At 42.3% G+C, this 26353-nt stretch overlaps 1 protein-coding gene across 4 annotated transcripts; it reads left to right on the top strand.

Annotated features, from left to right (window-relative positions):
- Positions 1-203: 203 nt before the first annotated feature.
- On the top strand, positions 204-26305 carry SHISA5 (shisa family member 5). Of its 4 annotated transcripts, none has more exons than XM_085073011.1 (7): positions 204-1100; positions 5647-5812; positions 6060-6146; positions 7340-7384; positions 20395-20510; positions 20813-21028; positions 23249-26305. In XM_085073011.1, the coding sequence occupies exons 2-7, from the start codon at positions 5736-5738 to the stop codon at positions 23323-23325; spliced, it is 618 nt and encodes a 205-aa protein (XP_084929137.1). In that variant the 5' UTR covers positions 204-1100; positions 5647-5735; the 3' UTR covers positions 23326-26305. The 4 variants fall into 4 exon arrangements, with proteins under 4 accessions (XP_084929137.1, XP_084929136.1, XP_084929135.1 ...); XM_085073010.1 differs by lacking the exon at positions 204-1100 and adding an exon at positions 1140-1343; XM_085073009.1 differs by lacking the exon at positions 204-1100 and adding an exon at positions 2039-2189.
- Positions 26306-26353: the final 48 nt, after the last annotated feature.

Raw genomic sequence — 26353 nt, forward strand, 5'->3', positions numbered from 1 at the left:
TGTGTCTCCCCAGATCGAGAAAGTGTCAAACGCTCCAGCACTCCTGAGCCCGTGTGGATCCAAGACCACTCCCTGCTTCAACGTCGGGCCCAGAGTCCCCACAGCCGGGCCAGATGCCGCTGCAAGACCTGCTGTGCACTGCCTCCCAGTGCTGGCCCTGATACCACTCCACCGGCACAATAAAGAGCACTGGGAGGCTCTCTCAGAGCTGACAGAAGTATCTGGCCACAGGACCATTACAATGGGCCACTGGGAACAGAAGGCTCTATGTCCTGACGTTTGACCTTGTGTGGCTTCTCCTTGCTATGTAAACCCAGGCCCCTTACAGTGGACTCACAGAAATGTAAAGGTTTCTGCCTGAGAAACAATAACTTTGCAGTCTTTCGCTCTCCTAAGGTATGGGGCAATCACACCACACAATTCAGTCACTCTTTCCATCTTAACACCAGACACTGGGGCACAGTGGAGCTGCAGACTTGCTGAACAATTCACTTCTGGAAAGCAACAGAATTTCCCCACTTCTGCCTCTGTTTACTTGTCTCTGCAAATATGACAAAAATCTACTTGATACAGTTCTTGAGCTCACATACAACCTTCAGGTCAGGTATGGAAAACAATCCACAATTCACACGTGCATTTGGTTATAGCATTGGTGGAGCTCAAGAAATAGCCGTTTCCTAGAAACCACCTTGGGAAAGCTCTTGAACTTGGGAGAGCTTCCTTCTAGTCACAAGTCTGGACCTACTCAAGTCTTTGGCATACACGGCACCTGGGATGACACAGAGAGAGCAACCATACAGCTGGACATTTCCTGCCACAAAATGGCTGCAGACAACAGGATTGTCCCAGGTATGAAATGCCTGTCAGTGACTGTGGACTTATCTAACACATGGTCAAGAAACGGCCCTGGCTCTTCAACTGGATCCAAACAGACTGAAGAATTTACGTGAAGTAAACAAGGGATTCTCTGTGGAAAAGACCTGTGCCAGCCTTTGGATTGCTGACCATTCATCTCTGCCAAGGCTCACAGTCATCTCCTAACACACCTGAGCTTCTTCTCCTTCTATGAGGGAAAGATTCTGCAATAGCCTAGGAAGCAGGTAGGGTAGGGGAGACTGAAACCTCGCATTGAGACACATTCTGGAAGGCCTGCAAGGATGTCATGTGAAGGAAAAAAAAGAAACATGAGGGAAATAGAGCAGAAGCCATTTACCCTCAGAAAATTACTGGGCAGCCAAGGGGGTTGCTTCATCAATTGTGGCATTCTGTAGCAACAGTGCTGCAGCACTGATCCAGAGGCAGGAGCAGTCCCCAGGGGAAGGCAGACCAGGCTATGGGCTCAGGTGAGTGCCCAGGCAGCAGGAACATTTCCTTAGCCAGCACCAGAGTCCACTACTGAACCTGCCTGGACAAAAACCAGACAATGTCTCAGGTACAACCAGAATACAAAAAAAGGAATGTGAAATCCAGCCTTGGAGAATCCAGGTCTGAAATGCAATTCAGGATCTGGGTAGAAACCTGAACCGGCCAGATATCCTACAACACTAGGTGTGTGACACTGCTGTGAGTGACTGCTTCCTTTACCTCCTGCTTTTAGTGTCCCCAGTGATCCTCTTTTACTGGCCACCTTCCAAGCCAAACTCTGGTGCTCAGGGTTTTCTTCTCACCAGGCTTTCTGTATTTTGCTTGCCCTTCCGAGGCCAGGGCATGACGTAGCTCCATTAGCTAGATGGTGACAGAAGTGATTGATGCCAGGGGGAACAAGCACCTTGGCAAGACTGGACGTGGCACTTGGTGCCATGGTCTGGTTGGCATGGTGGTGATCAGTCATAAGTTGGACTCGATGATCTTTAGAGGTCTTTTTCAACCTAAATGATTCTGTGATATTGCGATGTCTCCCCTCAGGGAGAAAGAAGCCTTCAGCTGATACTGCAGCAACCGTGTTGGGGAACGGGAGCCGGATCCTCAGCCGGGAAACAGGGAACAGGGATGGGGGAATGAGGAACTGAGATCTGGGATTGCCTCAGCGCTCTCCCGTGCCGGGGCTGCCCCGCCCCGCCCCGCCCGCTGCCTCCGCTTCCCGCTGGCCGCCCCTCCCTGTGCACCCCGCAGCGCGGCCGCGCTCATGGCGCTGGGTCGGGGCGCGCTCGGCTTCTGCCTCCTCGGCTTCCTCCTGCTGCCGGCGGCCGGTGAGCGTGGGGTGGAGGGGGGGTGCGGGAGCGGCGAGCCGGGGGGCTCCGGCATCTCTTTCGGAGGCGGTTCGGCTGTTCCTTGGGGGCAGCTTCCCTCGGGGAGGCCTGTCCGAAGCCCCCGGCGTGGAGAACCCCAGGCAGCGAGCTCAGCCCCCTCAGCTCTGCCCGTGCCGGAGCGGGGGCTGAGCAGCGCCTGCTTTGGGGAGCACGTGGTCCCGGCGGCGGGAGGCGCACAGACAGCGGTTTTGGCGCGGAGTTGGGTTCGCTGAGGGGAAAGTTGTGCTGAGGGAGGAGCTCTGCCGAGCAGAGGTGGGGTTGTGTGGAGCGGTGGTGTCGGCCAGCAGTAGGTAGTGCCTAGCAGTGGTTGCGGAACCCCACCTGATGATACGGGCTGCTGGTAACTAAGGTGTACTAAGGTAACTAATGATGTACCCAAGTGGCTGCCGGTCATTCTTGAAGCTTCCCGTTAAAAACCTTCACCTTTTCTTCACCTTCAGCTTTTCGCCCCCGACACAGTAAATTCTGCCCTTTTACGGGAAGGTAATAGAAATACTGAGGCAGTAAATGATGATATCACATAAACAGCATTGCGTATGTAAGCTTGTTTGATAATTGAGTTCATACATCAAATGCTGTTACTGATAATTGGTTGTTTTTTTTTTTCAGCAGCCCTATATACAGTTATTAATACAGGGTATTTTGTTGTTGTGCTTAGAGGATGGACCGTGTGGTCTTCCCCAACTCTGTCGTGTGGTTAGGAGTAGCAGATGTGATCATAGAACTTAGCTGGTGAAGTCTCAGAGGAGAAGCACTCTTTATATTGTATGTATCAGCGGTGTCACTTGATCAGAGGGATCAAATTCTGCACAAACATGTGCAGGAAAGTTGATTGTGATGTGCAAGGAGACATTTGATTTGGTCAGAGTAATACAGGATTGCTGTTTGTCTGGGGGCTGAGCTGAAATCAGTGTGGCTGAAGTGGTCAGGGTTTTATCTGTAAGTACTTCAAGGGATGAGCACCAGAAAAAGAGTCCTTTCGGCTGACTCACCATGAAAGTGCTACAGCAGTAACTGTATACAAGCTGGTCTTGAATAAATGGGCTTGGAAGTTAGTACTTATTGGAGTGATTGGGGACTGGGTGGGAAGAGTTTGGCAGCTCTGCTCTCGAGATGGAACTTGGTCAATCGTTAAAGGTTTTGTGTGGTACTGATGGTGTGAAATCATCATGCTGCTGTCCTGAAGGATAGAATGAACCCTTCAGTAGCTGCATTGTGGTGGGTTGGGTGTGCACGGTACCTCTTCTCAGGTGATTCAAATAATTAACTCATCAAAAGAAAACAGCTAGGGAAAAAGGTGCCACCAGTTGATCAGCTGATAAGCTGGAATATTCAGTCAGTTGAGGAGGAGCCTCATGGATGCCACAGCTGATGGAAGAAGAGAGGAACAAAGAAGAGGCACCAAATTCTCCTTTGGTGTGCTCAGCCCTTGTTGGATCAGCTCAGCCCAGCCACCTGAGAACAGGCCTAGTCCTTTGGTTTTCCTTGATATTTTATTGTGCTTCAGTAGTACAATTGTGAGATAAAGTGAGGAATTTTGTTGGTTGCCTTGCTTTGTAATTTCACAAGGTATTTTGGAATTTGTTTCGCTACCTGTCATTTCCTTGGTAGGGATAGAGAAAGGAGGGAGGAGTCAGGTGGTATTAGGTGTCTACAGAGGAAAAATTTGATCAACCACGTGTAAGCACATGTAAACCTGTAAAAAGTACTGTGGTATTGGTACAGAAGTTCCTCTTTGTTTCTGTTTAAAGAACCTCTACATCTAACCTCTTACAAGATTTTTGTTTTTATTGTTGGCTGTGAGGTCTAAATATTTTTATCTTTTTATGTATTTTTCATATATTTGTAACTTCAAAGACTGTTAATACATAGTTATAACTTCTAGTACTTTTCCTGCCCTCCCCCATAGTTTACCAAACCCTTACTAATACGTTCTTGAAATTCGGTTTAGTCTTGCCTTTAATCTAGCAAGGACACTTTGTTTTGTGCCATACATCGTACACACAATAAAGTGTAGGGCTAAAAGATTGGGGGAAAGGGGGACTCCTCCTGGGGGGAAATCACCTAACTGCTCTTCTTACTGGACAATATTTGGTAGATATAAGAATCAACTAACCTTATAAAAATTGTAGAAATACTGTATTGTGTGTGCATATTACTGTATTGTGCAGCATGAAGACTTTCAATTAAAGACGTTCTTTTATATTATCATTTTAACATTGTTTGGAAAGGTTTAGTGCTTTATTCCAGGCCACAGCTGGAGTATTCAGGTATTTCCCCATGTTAGAGAGTTGAGACTGAATTTTCAAATGCTGAAGTTAGTTTAAATACCCCAGGAAATACCTCTTTCCTACTGAAGGAACAGGATTTATTGTCTTTCCCTCTTCCTGTTTGCTTTCTCTGAACAACTACACCTGAAGGAATTTGAGCTTTTTGGATGGAGTGTGGTTTAGGAGCAAGATGCCAGGGTATGTCTTGTTAACGCGATGTGATAGAAAGGAAAATGATGAACAGAACCCAGCTGACTGCAGCATTTATCACTGAAAAATTAAGTGATACCCTTCTTGGGAAATGATTTTTGCTTAAGCTTTGAGAAGTATTTTTATGTGGCAGTTAAAAGCTTTTAATATGACATTGTTATGGTGCAGTTACTCAAGCTTGGGAGTGCAAAGAGAGAGAAAACAGCCAGTCTCTTAAGGAATGTATCAGCCCAAAGCAGGGCTGAAAAGCGTGGGATGTCCTCTAAAGCAGCCATCCTCGTACATGAACATCTCCATTGCATTACCATTGTAGCTGCACCAGGTGGGTGCAGTGGGAATGCCACTAGAAGGATTTCAATTCTAAGAATCTCTGTTTTATGGCATCTCTGTTTTATGCCATTGATTATCAGGATTAGGATTTTCTGTGAAGTAAACAAAGCAACAGGTAGAAACAACCAAGTTGAATGGAAATCCAAATCTACAGTGAATGCAGTGGTGTTGCACCTTTTGCATCAAGTAAAATCTCTAGGAAAATTTAACATTTTCTTCTAACTGACCATAGGGCTTTTTTTTTAACCTGTTTGGCAATTCATGTTGCTCTTTGAGTCTTTACAGTAATTTGGTAGCTACTATCAGATGTAGTGAAGAGCGTATCATCAGCATCTCCTATTTTCATGCAGTTTAGTGCTTATGCCTGTGTGAACATTTGAGTAGAGGTGCTTGATGGAGATACAAAGGCAAATACTTACTCCTCACACACAGAGTTATACACTAAAGGAAGTATTTGGTTTGTGAGACCTAACCAAAATACTTCTAGCATATTTAAATATTTACTTAGGTGAGCTGGTCAGTATGAGAAAAAGACTTTGTATGACTATTTCTTTACTTACTAACTATTGGTTTGTAACACTTTTCAGTTTTGGGTGAGGATTGTCCTGCATATACTGATTATTCTGGCAAAACACAACCTGCCAAATCCTGTCCTGCCTTCTGCTGTGGATTTTGTATGCTTCGATACTGCTGCTCTAACGTATTCCTAAAATTCGATGAACAACGGTCACGGTGCATTCAGCCTGATAAAAGGTATGAGGCAAACTGAATGTGTATAACACATTGTAATTCTGTCATCAAATGAGAAAACCACACTGTTAAATGGTTAAATCTTCCTGAAGGGCCTTTCTCCTCTATATCTGGCTCTACCAGGGATCAACATTAATGCTTGTTACTTACCTGTAAAGTGGGAACAATGAGGCAGATAAATTAATGCATGAACTGATGCGTGTCTTCTTGAGCGTTTTCAAATACTTGCACTCTGTTTAATTTTTCTGAGGACGTCTGACCATGAAGAATCTCTAGAAGCTATAAAGAAGCTTGGAGAGTACCGCAGGAATCTCCGTGAATCGCGGTCCAGCAGCTGGTTGGGATGAAGCTTTAATATGCTTTTTTTTTTACCCTGGGGGGAGGGCTTCAACATTGTAATGTTCGTTACAATGACTGTTCTTGTCAGTATTACTGTATCATGTTTAAAGTCCTTGTTATTGAAAAATTTAACTTCACACTTTAGAATGCTTTTAGGACACCAGGTATGTACCACTGGTACCTACTCAAGATGGAGAATGTTACCAAGTTTCACTTAGGAACAGAGAGGACACTCTTTAAATCCACATATTGTGGGGTTCAGACTGTAGTCACAGAAACCCACAGAGAGGATAATGTGGAAAATTGCCAGTCTTGCTGTGGAGAATCAATGAGGCTTGTTGAGCGAAAACATGAGCTGAGCCACTTGCTTTATCTTGCACCTTACCAGGGCAGGGCTTAACCACTGCATGATATCTGGGGTGGAACACTGGCCTCAGCTTGATGCTGCCTCTGTGAAGCACAGCCACATCTCTGTAGGGAAAGTGAGCATCACTCCCTCCCTCTTACCGAGGTGTAAGAGGCCTTGTTAGAACTACAGATCTGGTTCTTGGACGCTATGATGATATGCAGTTGTAGTGGGAGCAGACTATCAGGCAGCAGATGGCCTTTAGCCAGATGGAGGAGGGAGTGACATCACAATGTCACACTTCTGTTCTGCCTTTGGTTCAGCCATGTGTGCTGTAACTCAGTTTGACTGAGGGTAGCAGAACCCCTCGTTATAAAATTGATATTTGGTTTTCACCATGTAGAGGATGAGAATACAGCCCACTTTGTGGACAAGTTGCTTTGCTTGCTCCTCTCTCCTCCCCAAAGCAGGGATGCCTGTGTCAGAGCATACCTGGGTGAAACCAAGCTTAATTAATGGTGAAAGTGAGCTTAGTAAAAAGCTAAATTTGTTAATTTAATGTGAGTTGTTAATCACTGGCTAACCTTAATTACTTAGGGCTAATGAGGTAAATGCATTTATCCACAGTTGCTCCAAATGTATGTATGGTGTATTTTTTTGGATTTTGCAAAACTTCCTTGGAATGGCACTGTCAAGCAATGTCAAATACATACTTTTAGCACCACAGATGACAAAATGAATCTCTCTTTTTAGTGTACATTACCTTTCACAAGCACTTGAAATGTCGCCAGGTAAATTGAATAAATCATAAATGCAATTTTTTGAGATGAATTCTCATGTTGCAGGGTCTCCGACACAGACTTTGATGATGACTACACTTCTGGTCCCGGGTAAGCCATGCAAGCCTTTAAAATGGAATTTATTTAGAGGTTCTTTATTGTGTAATCAGGACATGTGTACTTGGCAGTGCTGGGTTAACAGTTGAACTTGGTGATCTTAAAGGTCTTTTCCAGCCTAAACAATTCCATGATTCTGCGTTGATTGAATGTGAAAATAGAAATATTATTTGTGTGTTAAGAGTGTGGAGCACTCAAAATCTGTGTGCATGTTGGAAGGAGAGACATGAGGAGGAGGCTGGATGTTGCTATTCAGACCATAACAATCTCTGTATGTAATAATCTGTATCCTCCCTGCTGAACAGGAGGTTGAAGCATTAGCCCAGAATCACAGAACAGTTGGGACTAGAAGGGACTTCTGGAGATCAGCCAGTCCAGCCCCTCTGCCTAGGCAGGGTTACCTGGAGCAGATGACACAGGAATGTGTCCAGCTGTGACTTGAATGTCTCCAGAGGGCAGCCTGTTCCAGTGCTCTGCCATTCTTAACATAAAGAAGTTCTTCCTCATGATGAGGTGGAACATCCTGTGTTTTGGTTTATGGCCATTACTCCTTGCTCTGTATTATTAGAAAATGCACAGTGCCTCTGGAAGAAAATCTGCTTTTGTTTGAAGTATCTCCTTGGTTTTCTAGCATCTTTTGGAGTTAGTTTTTATCAATATTTCTCCTTCTGTTTCAATCTTGGGAAAAGTAAATTCCTTTAAGCCTATATTGGTGATGACAGGAGTCCTGCTGTAAAAATATGTCAGTTTTTCACGGTGTGGAAGATGATGACTAGAGGGGAGGGGTTAATCACAGAATGTTAAGGGGTTGGAATGGACCTTAAAGATCATCTATTCCCAGCCTCTCCCCTGCCATGGGCAGGGACACCTCCCACTAGCCCAGATTGCTGAAGGCCCATCCAGCCTGGCCTTGAACACTGCCAGGATTGTGGTATCCATAACCTTCATGGGCAATCTAGTGTGTCACCATCCTCACAGTAAAATCTTTCTTCCTAATATCTAACCTAAATTTCCCCTCTTTCAGTTTGTACCCATTACTCCCTGTCCTGTCACTCCAGTGCCTGACAAAGAGTCCCTCTCCAGTTCCCTGTAGCCCCTTCAGATCCTGGAAGTTGCTGTGAGGTGTCCGCACAACCTTCTCTTCTCCCAGCTGAGCAGCCCCAACTCTCTCAGCCTGTCTCCTTAGGGGAGGTGCTCCAGCATTCTTATCAATATCCGTGGCTTCCCCTGGACTTGCTCCAACACTTCCGTGTGCTTGTTGTCCGTGTACGCCGGGGACGGCCGAGCTGCCGGCAGTAGCGCTGAGCGCTGGCTGATGGATGTCTCTGCGTAGGTGTGGGCGATGGGGATGGCAGGGGCGGCACTGGGGCTCCCCTTTAAGGGGCGGTGCGGGCGGCGTGACGTGCGCGGGGCCGGGCGGCGGGCGCGGGGCGAGCGGCGGCGGCGAGCATGGGGTAAGCGGCGGGGCTCGGGGGCTCGGGGCGGGATCCCGACAGCCGCGGGGGGACCCCGACAGCCGCGGGGGGAGCCGGCCCGGCCTTCCCGGTACGTCCGGCGGAGCGGCCGCTCCGCGCGGGCTCGGTACCGGCTGCGAGCAGCATCGCCCCCGGGAGCGGCGGGCAGGGTTTGGGGCCGTGTGCCCTCCCCGGCACTGCCGGACGGAGCCCCCCGCGCTGTGGAAGTCCAGGCACATCTTTTCCTGCCGGGGAGGAAAGAGCCGCGCTAAAGGCTCGGAAACGTAGCGCTGTCTTGGCTGTGTGAAGGGAATACATGGATGTATTGGAGCCTTGGTCTGTTTTGGTGAGGTCTTTTCCACAAGGAAGGGGTTGATGTAACAAATATTTTGGATGTTATATTGGAGATGCACCTTCTTCTCAGCCAGGCTGGTCTTCTTGTCCTCAGATGTGTGGTTCCAGTACAGCAGGCTCGAGCTTTATCTTGCTGTCAGCGCTTGCTCTTTGTAAATGACAGAAAAAACATTTAGGAAGGAGCAGTTGGATTGTTTTAGTTATCTTTGTTTTCAGCTATGGAATGTCTAAAAAGAGGACCATGGATGTCTCAGCTTGAGAAGATGGGTGACTTCTCTTTTCCCTTTCAATTACATTGCAGCTTTGGAAAATTAGTGTTATGCAAGGGCCTAGACTCAACATCAAACTTACCTTCTTGTTAAGCAATTTTATTAGAAAGGTTGTAATTACTCACAGGAATACTGTCCTTGAAAAGCCACCCGGATATGACTGTGGAGGAAAACCACATCTCAGAACTTTCCAAAATGACTTATGAGTGAGGTATCCCATTTAGGGTGTTTCAACACTGGGAATTGCAGTGAGTGGCACTGTCTGTGACTGCAGCCAGTGGGACACCAAGTAGGTTTTTGTTTAGTTACAGGCAGTGTCCAGGCTTTCGTGTTGTGTATGTTGAGGTTTCTGTATTTTTTTAACCAAATAGTAAGCTGTATTCCTTCTGAAAGAGTTGTCCCTGGTTCCTTGCTTGCAAGGTATACTCCACCCTCTCTCTCCATGCCAATTTCTTTTAAAAGGCAGGTTTTGCCTTGTTTCTTGATGACTATGTTTAATTCTTCACTGTGTAGAGAAAAGGGCTGATGTCAGTTGGAATATTTGTTTTTATCTTCAGCAAGATGAGCATACTCTTTGAACAGTTTGTAACATGACAGTAGGCAACAAAGGGCAGCTTCCTTTAGTGCCCTGTTCTTTCTTAGGAGTTGCAAATATTACCTTTGACACTGCCCTTGGAAAGGAGGTGATGGTTTCCTGGCAGTATGGGTCAGAAAGCATTTATTTCCCTATTCTTGCATCAGGCTGATTTCTAGATTGAGTTATCACCCCGGCACACTGCTCAGTAAAACTTGTCTTTTTAAGAGAACATCCCATTTCTGAGGGCTAGTCACAAGCTACCTGTGGACTTGCTACTGGACTCTGGTCTGGGTGACTCTTCTCCCTGCTTGGAAAACCTGCCACAATTACACCCTAATTCCAAGTACAGGGTTAGGGAAGGGCTACTGGTGGAATGTTTGTTCTTTGTTGTCTTGCCCAGCTGAGGAATTTCTAGTTTGCTTGTACTTTTGCTTTTTTACTGTGTTTGTTCTGAGATCTTCTGCAGCAGTGCAAGCAAAGCAGCAGTTTTTAGTAGGTTTCTTTTTAGTATTATCCTTTAATATTAATGTCTTTCAGTATTTATATTGAGTATTGGGTGCTGTTGAGGCAGGGCTGCACTTCGGGCAATCCTTTTAAGTGTACTTCACACTGCAAGCAGTCCATACCCTATAATCTTCAGACATTTGAAAGAGAATACAATAAACTCCATTGGAGTGTCTTAATAATGCACTTCTTAAGTACTTGAAAGCATTTTGATTCCCAGAGTACTGCATTTGAAAGCAAATGTAAGCATTCTAAGAAAAGTACAAAAGTCAGGGTTAACTCAGATTCGGGCTTTTTCCTTACTTGATCAGGCCTTAAAGATCATGTGGAGCTTTTAGGTCAGGGTGTAGGCATAGGTTTCGTTTTGCTGAACTTGATACATTTGTCAGCATTTTTCTTCGACCATAAGCGATTTCTGCAATTTCTGCTGCTAGTGAATGCGTTGTGGCAAGGGTTTAGTACTGGAAGGTGTTTTAGGAATTTTTTTCCCCATTTTGATTGGATCACTGAGTTTTTCCCTGCTTTGCTCTGGTTTCAAAGACGGATTGTGAGCAGTAAGGTTAATGTAGTTGGTTTTCCCTTTTCATTCTGCTGTACATAGTATTCTTGTTGTAAGAAACTCTGCAGAAAGCAGAGCACTGATTCACCAGGACAGCACTTGTTATAATTTTCATTGGTAATATGATTACTTAGCCTTGGTATGCCAATTTTCCAATAGTGACCCTTACTGGAAAAGGAAATTAGATGACTCATATGCACAATTCAACTAATTGTGAAGTATTCCAGTGTTTAAGGAGGTGGAGCAATTTAGAACATCTGTGTTAGAGTTACAGAAGAAAATAATGTAGTTAGGGCAGCTGATACCAGGCTTTCTAATTGGAAACAAAACTTCACATAATGTACACAGTTAATTGGGCTCTGTTTCTGAATTAATTTCTGCCAGGAAGTTACAGCATATTGCGTAACAGGTACAGTAATGCTTGAGGAAAGCCTGTTCCTCCTTATGAGAAGAGCGAGGCAGGATTTCCATCTTCCTGGGAAGCTTTGGCTGGCAGAGACAGACCAGCCTTGTTGCATGGGGATGTGCTCATTTGGGGTTTGAGCCATGTGTTGTCTTGTGGCTTCATTGTCCTTTTGTGATATGGAGAAAATCCATGTCATTCTGCCCGCCTTTGGCTGAAATGTGGCATCTGCAATGGTCTGCTCCAGGCCTAACTTGGCAAAATGAGCGTATTTCTAACAGTGAAAGATGTGATTATCCTAATTTGCTTTGTCTGGTTTAGATGTTTTCAAGCCCATGTTTTCTCCACAGACAAGGTCAAAAATACCGTGATACTGAACTATACCCCATTTCTCCTCTCTTGCTATCACTATCAGGGACTCCAGTTTACACTTTCCAGTGTATTTGGTTACTCCAGGATCTGTAAGAGGTTGCCAGTGGTAAGAAAATTAATCCTGAAGATTATTACAGAAACACAGAATTGTTAGAGTTGGAAGGAACCTTTGGAGGTCACCTAGTCCCACCCCCCTCCAAGGCAGGGTCACCTAGAGCAGGTCACACAGGAATGTGTCCAGGTGGGTTTGGAATGTTTCCAGAGGGAAGACTCCACGAAAACTGGAAAAAGCTTCTAGAAATGTAAGCAGTCTCTGTTTGATGAGCAGAGGATTTCTTTTTCCAGTACTGGTCCTTGATATTTTCTGTAATAAATGAGTTAAACTGCATAGAGCCTGTTCTGTGAGGCTTGTGTTCAGGCACAGGCTAATCTCACGAAGGAATGTAAGCTTTTTGCCTGGAAACAACTGAGATTTGGATTCAAAGCTACTTCAAAAAATGGTCTATGCTTTTTACTAGCCTTAAGAGTAAATATCAGCTTTCATTATTTGTAGTGGTAACTCGCATTGTAGAGCATTTGGTTTTGTGTTCACTGTGTTCTTGGTGAAGAAGGTGCTTGAAGGTGGCAGATGCAGTCTGAGCTGCTGCTGCAGGCACTGGGCTTAGGTTTCGTTTCCTCAGAAACCAAGCAGGAAAAAGAGATTAAAAAATGCTGCCCTGGCACAAGAGGCAGATGTGCATGGCTGGGTTAGCATGCTCAGCTAACCACAGAAGGCTGTGTGACAGCAACAAACAAGACAACCTGGCCTGAGCATACAAAGACACAGCAAGATTGATCACTTGGATTTCGTTCAGGAGTTAATTTTGCTGTGGCTGTGTGCTTCATTGACTGTATATACCTACCAGGGTAGAGTGTTCCCTCTAGCTGTAGATTTTGCTGTGCCTCTGTGTAACTCCGCACAGCGTAACTCTGAAAACAGTGAATTTTTAACGTATAGGTTGACTCTGGAGAGAGCTTTGAAAGAGACTAGTGAAAGTGGTCACAGGTAGGGTAGCCCTTAGAGAAGGATCCTATAGCCCAAGAAACAGAGAATCCTTTAAAAACATGTTTAAAAGACCACGATGGCTATTTATTAGGATCTGTGAAAGTTTGAGCATGTGGGTTCCAAAGGTAGCTTCAACTTTTCGTATACTGCCATAAAAAAACCCCATGGCCTGAGGTGTAGCTTGATATATTTGCCACGGATTGTGTTGTAGATGTATTATGGGAGGAGGACAATACCCTCGAGTTGCCAAGCCTTTTAAAACTGCAGCTGTAGTGTCTTCTGTGAAGTAAACAAATTAATTTCAGGAAGTTACCAATTGTGTAAGGATCGGCCTTTTGACAAAATATTTTTATCCAAAACATTTTATACCATTAATTCTTCATGTGATATGCTTCTGTTTTTATTAGCAAGATCTCTGGCTCTCAGTTCCACTGAGAAGTAAACTTAAAAACCTCTATTTTTTTTTTTTTAGGTTGTAAAAGGAACCAGTCATTGAAGTCACTTTTGTGACTCTTTTGGTGAAGGTCTTGTTAATGATTGATGCCATTTAAAAGGAGAAATAGTGGTTGGCCAGATGTGACCTCTGCTGCAGTGGTCTCTTCTCATTCGTGCAGTGTTAAATTTCCCTTGATGATCCTTGTGCTGGATGAGTAATATTCCAGAAGAGACAGGGAATGTGGGGCAGGATATAATTTCAGAGTAGTACAGGATAATTAATATACGTAATTTAAACTTTACAAACACTGTGTTCAGGCAGCAGCAAATTTTATATATGTGATTAGTAGTGTGGGTAAAGAAAAAGGTGTGTTTCCTGTAAAAGCTGGGTTATAAGGCAAGCAAAGAAGGTGGGTGTAACCTAGTCCAGATTTCCTTTTACTGCAATTTCAGTGTGTTTTGAAAAGTCATACAGCAGGTTACAATTTGCCAGAACACAAAAATCCTTTAACTCTTTAGCCAAATTAGTTTCTAATTAGTTGCTTAAATCTGCTTTCTAGAGTTAGTGTGGTATTTGCAATAGCAAATACATAATATTGCAATTTCTGTAGGGAAAATTTTTCTGTGGCACCTAATTTTTTTTTCAGTTAAACTTGTTCTATTAATACAGTTAACTGTGTAAGAAAAATCCTTCCCACTACCCGTATGTTGGTTCCAAATTTTAATTCAGGTGTGAGGTTAACATCCTGTGTCCTTGAAGTGGGTGGGATCCTGATGGTAGGAAGGGAACTGACTCATTTTGTTTGCCTGAAATATCTGTAATCAATCTACATTCTCTTTTTTGCCACTAAAGGAGCATTTTAAATTTATTTACCACCTGTAGAAGCAAATGCCTTTTATTGTGTTTAAGGACAGTTTATGTGCTATGGGTCCAATGGACTGAAAATTTTCTGGAGGCCTGCATGAAGCTGCAGTGTTAATACTTGCACTGTTGATGAAAGACTTCAGTCCCACTGAATGCAGCCTTTACTTTTCCCCTTGTTATGTGCATATTTTAACGTACCAGTTACTTATAGCAATTACTCTCAGTTGTCTACAGGGTGTACAATAATAGATTTCCTGGAAAACTTCACTGAAAAGATGTATTTTTAGTATGTATTACAAAGGGATTTATGTAAATAGACGTATTTAGTACAAGTGCACTCTTTATGGACCAAGAAGAGATGCTTGTATACATATTCCATAATAACTTGTTGATCTGGGTGTCAGCTGTCTGAGTAAAACCACAAACTCCAGGAAGTTCCCTCCCTGCCACTTTCTCATAAAGGCTGTTTAAGAACATGTTGTGCTAAACATGTTACTTAAAAAAAAGGAGAATTTAAAAAATAATGTAAATATAATATAAAAAATAGTAGTTAGCTTTATTTCCAGTAGGTCTTTGTATATAAAATGAAAGTTTGTTATTTTGGGCTTAAGGTAACCCACATCAGCTTCCTATTTGAACTAACAGCTAAAGGCTCCATTCAGTACATATTTAACAAACTTCTTCCCAAAAGAGTCTTGCCTTCTCTTTTTCTGTAACACTCTGGCAGTTGCAGGGTTTCTTGGCTTCCCATGGCATTACTGTTGTTGCTTTAGGTTGTTTCTCATGCCAGAGCTGTGTCCCTGGGCTACACTCAACTGTGGACTGGGGAATATAGCTCTGGGCTGTTTATACTGCAGGTAAACAGGAGTTATTTTGATGGGGCTCCTGTTGCAAACTCTCCTTTTAGGGGCGTACCCAGAAATAATTATGGAAAGTAGTGCTGAGTTTTAGGGGTTTTCATTTAATCTGTGTCCCTGCTAGAGCAGTTTGCAGTTAGTGATGGCTTGAGCTGGTGCTGCGTGAAACCCTTTTCTTGACATTAAGGGACTATATGTGGGCAGGACCTCAAGAGGGACACTCTCCAGTGCTAAGCTGAGTTAACATTTGTCTGAAAGACCAGTGCAGGCATCACAGTTCCAATCTACACTTCACTGCATTGCAGAGCTTATAAAATGACTTTGCAGTTACTCAAACCTGCCAGTCTGATGAAATGACCAAGATTTTGTAAAATTGAAAGCATGCTCTTCAGACTGAGTCGTAGGCTGCCTGTTGCTTACCACAAGAATCACTTGGAAACTTCCTGATCATGTAGAGATCTTGTTTTGGGGAGGTGGCCAAGGCTGTAGTAGCAATTACTGTGATCGCACCTGGACTAGGAGGCTTAATTATGGTGTATATTTTGATTGTCTGCTTGTGCTGAAACTCCTAGTTGTGCTAAAATAGGCTGGTCACTCTTTCAAGTGTTAAAATCAGGCTGATGTTTTCCTGTGAGTTTGCTTTCTGACTAATAGTAAATTATTTTCTTTTAATGTTTAAGAAAGTGGTTCTTATGTTTTGAATTGTTATGATAAAACATTAAACTGAGGAAGTGTGTTGTTAGTAAAGTTATAAAAACTAATCCCTCTGAAAGGCTCTTGGGAATTCATATTGCTTTTTAAAAAATAATTTATCCTTTATTTTCCTGCTAAACTTTAGCGGCAGTATGTGGCATTGTATGGCTGTGACTAAAATGTTAGGTAAGCATCTCTGTCTGGGGACTTGTTTGGTCATGCCCTACATCTGAGTCAGGGCAAACATGGACATTTACCATTGCATCACATTGCTGGGAAATGGATCCTTTTCTGGAGCAGTAAAGAATGACATGCATATACTCAATTTTTTATTTTAGTTTCAGGAATGGCTTAAATTATCTTCTGAAGTCTTTCCAGACCACCCTGTGTTACAGCCATAGCTCAGTATTTGTAAATGTTTGTTTTTAAAAGCAGCAGAACCCCGCCAATGTGTTTCTTGAAGCATTGAACAAATCTTGGAATAGATTAAAACTTGCACAATAAATAGGCTGCTTAAACTAATTTTTCAGAACTCAGTGGTCTCATTGTTCATTGGATTTTCTTTTCTGTCTTTGGACAAATTTGCGGTGTATCCTGCTCACGTGAATGCATAGATATGTGAAAACTTTCTTTATATCAGTTTGCAAAATGTCACTGACTTAAATGATTCTAACGATTAAGGAGAGTTAAAAATACATTGCTGGAATCGAAACTTTGATATTTGAAAATGCTTTAAATAGACTGTACTTTTTTTTTCCACTTGACGGTGTTCAATATAGACCTCAAGATAGAGGTCTCCAACATGAACAACTGTCTTGAGAATTAACTTCTACAAATACTATTATTTAGATCCTGGGCTTAAATATCACATTTGAGTATGTCCATTGCATCTCATCTAGTACTGAAAGGAGTATAATAGGCAAGTAACTCACTTTATGTGAGCTGGTAGATACTTTGATTATTAGACAGCTTTAGAGTTGAGTCTGTGAGACATTCTCATTACAGATAGACTTCAGTGCTTTCCAAAGGTGAGAGGATAGGGGTAGAAGTGGAGGTAGGGTAAGGGCAGTTGAGAGGTGGTGGTAGGAAAGCACAGGGTATTGTCTCTCCATATTTACTAAATGGAGTAAGTCTCTCCATGTTTACTTTCCCATACATTTTATGAGAAGTTGCAGTTTATCCTTGCTACAGTAAAACTGCTGTTAGGTTTATGAAATCACTGGCAAAAGTTCCCTTTTATGTGAAGAGAAAGAAGCAGGAAATGTCAGTGAGTGAGCTCAAGCTGTTTATAACTGTGTGTGCTTTATTTAGACTATGGTATATATAATGTGGAAGTCTGGAAACCTGGATTCTGACTGACGCCAGCAGAGCATTCTGAGCTGGTGCTGTGGCCACCCTGATTTCTGCACTCTGACGTTTGTTTGCAGAATTCAGGGGTCAGGTGTGCTTTCAGTTTTGGTTGGCTTTTGTTTTCTTGTGGTTAACCATTATGGGGAAGAATCTGTAAGCAACAATCCCTCATGTCTGTTCTTTCTCATTTATATACAATGCTAATTAAATTATCATTTAACATCAATATGATTTTTTTCCCAAATATTTTCAGAGTCCTTTAGGCAGATTCATCAGGTGAAAGCAATCAAATGAAACAATTTTTGTCTAAGGAAGGAGTTAGCACACTGCAAGAGAGTCTTTATGCAGTACATGCAAAGTCTTGTCTGCTGAAGCTTAGATGGTTCACTGAGTAAAGTATGTTGAGCACCATTCTGACCTCATCTTGACTACCATCAGTTAGTGGCTGCCTTCCTGCACCTTTTTCAGTAGTGGGATGTCACTTAAATGCTCAAGAAGTGCTCAGAACAGTACTGCTTGGGCAGTAAAAAGACATTATTACAGTAAGGTAGTGACTGACCACACAGAAATTCCAAAAGAGTATTGCTATTTTTAATTGTCAATAGAAATAGAAAAAAAATTCTTGAAAAGCTGCAGTGTTGATGACATGAATTACAAGTTCGCAACACTTACTGTTTTTTCTGTAAATGTCTCTCTACTTAATTCTCTTTCAAGGCATTAGTCTGCATGAGCCCAAGCACTGGCAGGAAAATTATCTGCTGTGAAGTAGGTGATAAAAATGCCTGCCAGTAAACAGTTGTTGCACTCCTTAGAGAACTCTGAGAAGAACCAACTCCTCTCTGTTATTTCACTGACTGAGGTGTTTCTGAAGGCTTATAATTTTGGTCTGCAGCAAACACACAGTGTTTCAGTGGGTAGGACTGGATTGTAGTGTTTGCACACACAAACACAGAACTCTAATGTGTACACCTGACACACCTGCACTTTAAATATGTGTCTCCATTTTAACTCTTCAAAAGGTATATGCAAAAATGTCCTCATGCTATGGCTGTGTCATTTTGCCAAAGACACAAGTGATTCAAATGCACTGGGTGACTCTAACAACTTGGTGAAAATAAGGTTTTTTAGCTTTGCTTTTGTTGTGTTCCATATTAGAGCTAGCAGGTAAGAGATATGTGCTTTACTGAGCAGAAAACTTTGTTAAAAATAAACAAATGGAACCTGGCCAGTGTTTTTATCTGTTGATGGCCAGCTTGGCTGCAGATGGGCTTGTGCTGTTTTCTTTCTTCATATCAGAAATTAATTTAGTTGTGAAAGATAAGGGGCTATGCCAGTTTCTTGCTGTGCTCAGTAATTTGTGATGAGTAGATGTTTCTCTGCTTTATCTCCATTTCTTCGTTATTTTTTATTTTGCCCAGCCTTTGCCAAAGTTCATTGTCTGTAGAAGTGAGGAATTTTAGTTGTGTTTGTCAGCCCTAATCTCTTTCCTTGGCAGAAGAATTTCTTTCCTTAGCATAGTTCACTAGCAAAAAGGGGTTTTTTTTCCCCCCTTATTAGGGTAAAAGCCTGAGGAAGAACCTAGAATACTCCTTTCCTTTGTTGTTTCTGGTAATGTTTAGGACTGCATGTTTAGGTCAGCATCTGAAAAACATTCTGTAAGGATGCAAATAAATGTGGTAAAACATGCATGTGTTCCTCGACACATTATTTGCACCTTTACATCCTGTAGTTGTGCTACAGTAATTCATTTGCTTTTCTGGCAGTGTTTCTGACATGGTTCCTGTGACTTCAGGAGGCTGCAGCAGTTCCTGCTTCCTGTTTTACATGGAAATGCTTGGAATGAGTGTAGGCAATCCACAGTATCTCAGTTAGTACTTCATGGTTGTATCCATAGTGCTGTATTTAGTGCTTCACAAAATCAGCGCTCAAGTTAGATACAGTTACAGTTTGATAAAATCGTTGCTAATTTTTTTCAAAGATACTTGACCCAAGCTTTTTTTCTAGTTGTTGCAGAAACAGAATAAAATTAATGGAGCCTATCCTAAGGGAAAAGATGCATTTTAAATTGAGCCTTTTTTATTTGTAAGTGCTTGCATTCAGTTAGTGCTCAGCTTATTAAGGGTCAAGTTGCTCTAGAAAACACTGAGGTGAGGTCTTTTAAATTTAGGCTAGGGGTAGAGCATTTTGCAATTCTTTTTGTCAGTGATTTAACCTTCCAGTGTTGCTGATACTCAAATGCAATTTTCACATTTGGTGGGTGTTTGGTAGCCAAGTGAAAATTGCTGGAGGGTCTGGAGATGTGTCATTTTGTTTAAAGCTGTTAACAGGAAACTGAGCAGGAAAAAAAACAAAGAGAGCTTTGTAGCCAGAATCCCTACCAACAAGTAAAAACAGGATGGATGTGAAACCAGCTCTGTGGTTGTTGTTTTAGAGCTGCTGGTTCGTTAGAACTGACTTCCTGCAATTGTTCCCAAAACTGATGCATGGTGTGTTTTTTAAGAAATAAGAATGCTGGTGACTTGGGCTTCCATGGAAGAAGGGCTTTAATAATGTCAGACAGTAGGAAACAAATAGTTTCATTTAAGAATTTAAAGGGAATTGCCACTAGCTTTACTGTGATACCTTTTCTTCCCTGTGTAATAAGTAGAAGTTGTAAAGTGTCCAGAGGTAGCTGGTTTTGTCTGCCTCCATCATTTGGTGCTCATCACAGAGGTCAAAGCTAGTGTAGTCTTTGGCCTTCCTGTACTAAATTTTGGAGTTTTTGGCAGTGTTTCTGTATCCCATAATGTAGCCTGGCATACTTGGTGTTGCAATAAAGTCAGAATTTCAGTTCTTCCTAACTGTGTGAAACATGTCTTCTGAAACAACTGTTTACAGATGCCAGGGAACCTGCCAAGAATCTGTTCAGTGCTGAGATTGTCTTGAGTTTGGGACTGGGAGGTCTTAGGAATGTGGGAAGAGCTTGCTGTCACCCCAAAGCCTGGGGTGCTTCATTTTGGGCATGCTCTGAACCTGTGTGTTCACTAAAACAGCAAGCACAGTCACACTAAAATGAGAGGAACCAAAGACCCCTTGGCAGGAGGGTTCAGCTTCCCCTGGCTTAGCAGACCTGACCTCCTGCAGCACTGCTTTCTAGAGTTGTTTATTAGTCCCATAAGTACTGAGAGATTGGAGGTGGAGCAATGTGTTTGCTACAGAAGGTATTGTTCAGGGGTGACAGATGGGTTAAGGAGTGACTCTCACCAATTCTGGTGGTCTCTCTTGCAGTTTTGGAACCCTTATTGCCATTGGAGTTACTGTTTTTGCAGTGATTGTAGTCACTATTATTCTGTGCCTCACCTGTTCCTGTTGCTGTCTGTACAAAGCATGTCGAAGACCACGGCGTAAGTACCTCTGGATTTATTTTCTTTTGAACATCTTTGAACAGGATTTTTCCCCCTCACCACTGGAAAATTGTGTTCCTATAAAAGGTGAAAATACTCTGTTCAGAAGTTGCAATACCTAAAATATTTAAAATAAGTGTTTATGCCACTTCATAATGTGAAGATACAGAGAGATATTTTGAAATATTTTCTGAGCATTTAGAAGTTTTTCCCCCCCTCACTATGTGGGTTGTCTGGGAATTGTTTGGGTTTTTTGTTTAGGGACCCCCAGCACTAACCATGTTCCTTTCCCTTGCCTGTAGCTGTGGTGACCACTGCCACCACAACAGTGGTTCACGCTCCCTATCCCCAGCAACCAGCAGTGCCACCCACCTACCAAGCAGCTCCATATCAAGGCTACCAGCCCGTGGCTATCCAGCCCCAGCCAGGAATGCCAGTGGCTCCTTACCCTGCACAGTACCCTCCCCCTTACCCCATGCAGCCAGCGGGACCCCCAGCTTACCATGAAACTGTGGCAGGTAAGGCAGCACTGAGTGCTTCATCTCTTAAACACACTGTTGCTTTGGAGGAAATCTTGTGTTATTTACATTTATTGTCTTCTGTGGCTATGTTAATGTAAATGTAAAAAAAAAAAATGTAAAACTCAAGTTGTGGTGGATGCTGTTATTCACCATGGTGGAAATTTCCCTATCACCATTTCTATGTTAAGCATTGCTAGAGGAGGTGTGATCTGGAGATGTATTGGCAAAGTTTGGCAATGTGTGGGACTGATAGGGAATCCAGCAGAACGTTTTACTAATTTAGCTGACATTTCATATTAAAATCAAAGCCAATTAACATTTATACACACACACACACATATATACATATATGTAAACAGGAGTTGGATGTTTCTACATTCCCTTTCTAATCTAATATTAGCTAGCTTTATTCTATAAGAGCATCTAGTAACAGGGCAAGGGGGAATGGATTCAAACTAAAAGACAGTAGGTTTAGATTAGTTATTAGGAAAATATTGTTTACTGTGAAGTTTGTGAGGCCCTGGCACAGGTTACCCAGAGGAACTGTGGACACATCCCTGGAAGCGTCCAAGGCCAGTTTGGATGGAGCTCTGAGCAACTTGGTCTCATGGAAGGCATCCCTGCCCATGGCAGAGGATTTGGAAGGAGCTGATCTTTAAGCTCCCTTCCAACTCAGGCCATCCTGTGATTCTGTAAGATGTTTCAATCTATATGCAGATGGTATTTTCTATTAGTTTGTCACTATTTTTGTAGAGTAGCAAGTCTTTAATGAACTTCAGACAAGTCTGTTGACAAATTGCAGTTAGAATTATCAGAATCTTTTTTCTTCAGATTTCCTTCTTTCACAGCATTGTTTTCATGCAGCCTTATTGTTGCAATGAATAATTCCCACTTTTGCTGGCAAGAGCTGTTCTCTGAACAGTTGACTCCTGGCTTTTCAGAGGGACCAAAACTGGGCTGTTACCTGTAGGATCTTCAAGTTCTCTTACAAGCTTCACTGTTCATCCTTTTAAGCAAAGTGTAGTCCTAACTGGTAGATAATGCCCTTAGAAAGTAACTTTCAGGACAACTCAAATATAAAATGGCTTTTCCTGGTCTGAAGCATTTGCAAACCAGTTAGAAATCGCACATTAATAATGTGCAAACCAGCCCCACATGTGAAAACACTGACTTGGCAGGACTGTTGACTCTATTTTTCTGTTACAAACACCAAAGAAGCTGTAGGTTTTATGGGATTATGCTAAAGTGCTTTGGCTTAATCTTTTTCATAAGAGGGAGCCAGTAAACTAGTAATTTTACTTCTACTCTCTGGTTTCTCAGACTGTTGCTGGTTTGTTAGTTCCTAAAACAGTTGGGGTTTTTTGTTTTCTTCTGGGAACATACTAAAGCACTTTCCATGTTGGCAGCTGAAAATACCTCACAGTGAGAGTTCTTTCCTTCATTTCTCCTGTCTGTTAACCAAGAAACAGGCTCTTAATTAGGTCACATGCCAGGGGAGAATACCTGCTCTGCCACAAAGGAGCCAAACCCACTCACTTTACAAGATCAGCAGAAGATAACCACACTTACACTTTCCAGGGATCTGATCAGGTGCTGCTTGAGCAAACTTGTGCTGTTTGACAGACCTGAAAATGAAGATGCCACTTGAGAGCAGCTTTTCTCAGAACAGTAGAAAATAAGGATCTCTTCCAAGGGATACACTTTTGGTGTATAAGTCAAACTCATTCATATGCTCAGTAGTGGTGGTATATTTTTTCCCTTTTATTTTACTTTCTTAGTTAATTCTCCAACACTTACCAGAAAAGCATTTTCCCTGAAAGAATTCTAAGATAATTTCTCTAGTCCTTTTTCTTTTCCCCAGTGGTTTATTTTTTCAGCACACTATCAGTTATGTCCTGTTGTTTGTGCACCCCTGACTTCCACTGGCTATTTTTTTGGACCAGATCTGTTCCTTTCTTTTAGACTAGGTTCTCCCCTGAAGGCTACTCACATACACTTAGCATCAAAAAAAACCTCAAAGCCAACAAGAACAAAGGTTTTTGTGATCTTTCTTCTGAAATGCAGGTGTTTATGAGTGAGCAGAAGCCATTTTCAAGTCCAGTTAAGATACTGGCTAAGTTGAACATCTTAACCGTGTGCTCAGAATAGAAGTTTCCATTTTATATGTAGAATTCAGAATGTATATTTTACAAATCTGTTTTCTCTTGTATTTTGCAGCTGGTGCTGGAGCCCCTTACCCCACCCAGCCCCCTTACAACCCTGCTTACATGGATCCTCAGAAGCCCACCTATTGAAAAGCTCTCCTACTGTGCTTCTGCATACAAAACTTTTCAAAATATTACTTGTTCTGTTTACACCATGCACCTGTACTATATTTTTCTGGAAGGCAGCAATCTTTTGTGTAAGTAAAGTGAAAATTATTCAGTATCTTTTTTTTTTAATGTTCCAAGAAAGGGGCATTTTTCTTGCAGAAGTTAATTTATACCTCAAGCGAAAACAAAAGGAGATTTTGCTCTAGATACAATGACAAAAGCATGAAGAAGGAGTATTTCAGAAATAGAGAACCACAACAAACATTTGCTGTGTAGTAATTTTGAAAGGAATGGTCTAATATGAGCATTGTCAAATACCCAAAGCTGTAGCAATCTTTTGCACAGTATTAAAGTGTAAAAACCTCAGAGAAACTACCTGATACATGTTCTGTAAGTTCTGCCTGTTTTGAACTACTATTGTTAGGTAAGCTACCATTTAATACATTTCATTTACCATTCAAAAGGGAATTTTCCTATTTTTCAATACATTTGCCTTTGGTGAGGGGTAGCAAACATGTTTAATTGTCTTTGGACTAGTTCTAAATAGCACGAGCTGGTAATTTCCTTGTTTTCTGTCCCAATATTAAGGCTTAAAAACTGTGCCTCCACGGGGTGTTATAGCTAGAAATTAACAAACTGTCTGCCACTTAATGGACCAAATAGATCATAGGCTGAAAACCTGAACATTCTTCATAAAAAATATTGGACCAGTATTTCTTGTTCAGGTATTATTGGACAAGCTTACTTCAGCCATCTGTTGTTGTTGAGTTTGGAAAATAAATCAGCCCCTTAATCACATGTTAGGCAGAAATACTTTGGCAGCATTCAGTCCTGCCTCATCACAAGGAAGGAATTTATTTTACAGGAGAGATGGGATGTCAGCAGAAGACTGGAGTTTTCAAATGCTGAGGGTTTTCCACTGTCTCTAGTGGGAACTGTAGATGGCAGGAACCTAAGAATCAGAGACATTTATAAACCCAGTCTCCATTGGAATAACAGTATGCTGGCTGGAGGGACAGAGTAGGGATTAAACCTCCCTTTTGTCTTCAACATTCCCATAAAGCTGAGCAGAGAATGAGAAGTCAGGGAAAGGAAGGATTTGGTCACAGTCAGGTGATGTATTTTTAAGAAGGTAATGCTTTCAGTCATGGAACCTCTTGAGACATCTTCATGACTATTACCACTGCTGAGGCTTTAGGCTCTATGAATCTTTTATTGCTCAAACACATAAGGTGGAGGGGTTTTTTTCAGTGTCCTCAACAATTTTGTAATTTCTGACATTGAAATGCAATTCGTTGATATTCCTCATAGAACTATCTAGTTTTTTGTATGTATCACTGTGACATGATCAGTGAAATAATTTTAACATATCTTTCACAGTGATTTTACTTTTTTAGAGAGGCCATTGAGCCATTTGTCCTGTGGTTCTACACTTGGGGTATATTATTGTTTGGTGGCACTGTTTTACCTCATAGAGTGGATGGAAATTGCTGCTGTCAAAAGCAGCCTTGTTCCTCCTTCTGATTTTTCAAGTCTGTTTCTGGGTTATTCCAATTCTTTTTTTAAGTTTTCAGGGCATTTCAGAAGAAATGCAGGAGGTTTTTGCATGGGGGTTCATGACAACCTGTGCCCCTCTGTCACACCTCTGAGTGATGAAGTTAATAGCATGAAATGGTGCCAAGAGGCACTCACAGAGCATGTATCCATGTATCCTGTGTCTGTGTGCTCCTCTTCTTTCCTGCCATGTCAGCTGAGAAATTGGGCAAAGCTTCATCACACTGTTAGGTAATGGGAACAACAAAAAATGGATGGTGTCTCCTGTATGGAGCAGGAAGTGTTGCCTTAGAAATCCAGAATGTTTCTGTGTGGGAGGGCACTGGGTAACTGCAGAAAAAAATCCCTTGCTATAGATCCTACCCCTGGTGTTTATTCATGGAGAAGGAAGGCAGAGATTCTTCCAGCACCTTTGTTAGCCTGGGTGGAGCCAGGCCAGGGAGGGCACAGGCACAGTGTCCCCGTGTGGGACTTTCTAAGGTTGTTACTGTGTCCTGTTCTTCCTGTCCTCCACCTGGTATGACAAAGGAGCAGTTCATGGCAGTCAGTGTGTTTCTGTTGTGAAAGGGAAATCTGCAATTTCGTGGCAGCTTGGTTCAGTCATCATCTGTCAGGAGATGGGAGAAAGTCAAGTGGCAGCAACAACAGACATTCCCAAATGTGAGGTTTTGGTGTGGAAGTTGTACAGACCAAAAAGGTTGTCCTGAATTGTCAATGCTCTGTGTGTGGTGGGGCGAGATGAGGGGTAGGGTTAAAGAGCCTGAAAATTGACAGCTTTCCTTCAGGGGATGTGTGCAAATGATAACTATGTACAAGTAAAGAGATCAATCATTAATATCCAAGGAACTGCCTTAGCAGTACTATTACTAATCTGGTTACAAAACTCATTGAAAGAAGAGAAAATGGTCCAGTTCACAATTTATCAGATGTTTTCTTATTGTTAGTGCATTAATCATTGTTAACAATGAGGCGTTGGACCAAATTTTATTTGGCTCTTGCCCTGCAGCCTTGTTGAAGTTTGTTTTCAAATGCTGAAGAGAATGGGATGGTTACAGAAAAATGGAGATGCTCCGTAAGTTTTCAGTTTAAGCACTGCTGATGTGTCAATCCCTGTAGCTGTTGCCTTCACATCACACTAGTTCTCCACAGTGCTGTAGGGAGGGGGGAGGGAGCTAAGACTTTAAATGTTCATATATCTTATTTTTTTTAAAATTCTGTAAGTGCCTTTGTTTCAGAAATGTTTTGTGGAATTAAAGACAGTAGAATATTGAATTTAGTAGATAATCATTGTTGCTTTTGTTAAATACTGTAACCTTGCTTTGTATGTTGTTTGTAGGTTAAACATAAGTATTCAGACCAAATGGCATAAACTCTATGCACCTTTGTAATAAATGCAGTGTTTGAAGTACATTCTGTCAGCTTGATTTTCTTAGCCTCATTTTGAGTATTTAGGGGT

This window comes from Lichenostomus cassidix, chromosome 12, assembly GCF_008360975.1.
Source record: "Lichenostomus cassidix isolate B80296 chromosome 12, HeHo_3.0, whole genome shotgun sequence".
NCBI classification, from domain to species: Eukaryota; Metazoa; Chordata; class Aves; order Passeriformes; family Meliphagidae; genus Lichenostomus; species Lichenostomus cassidix.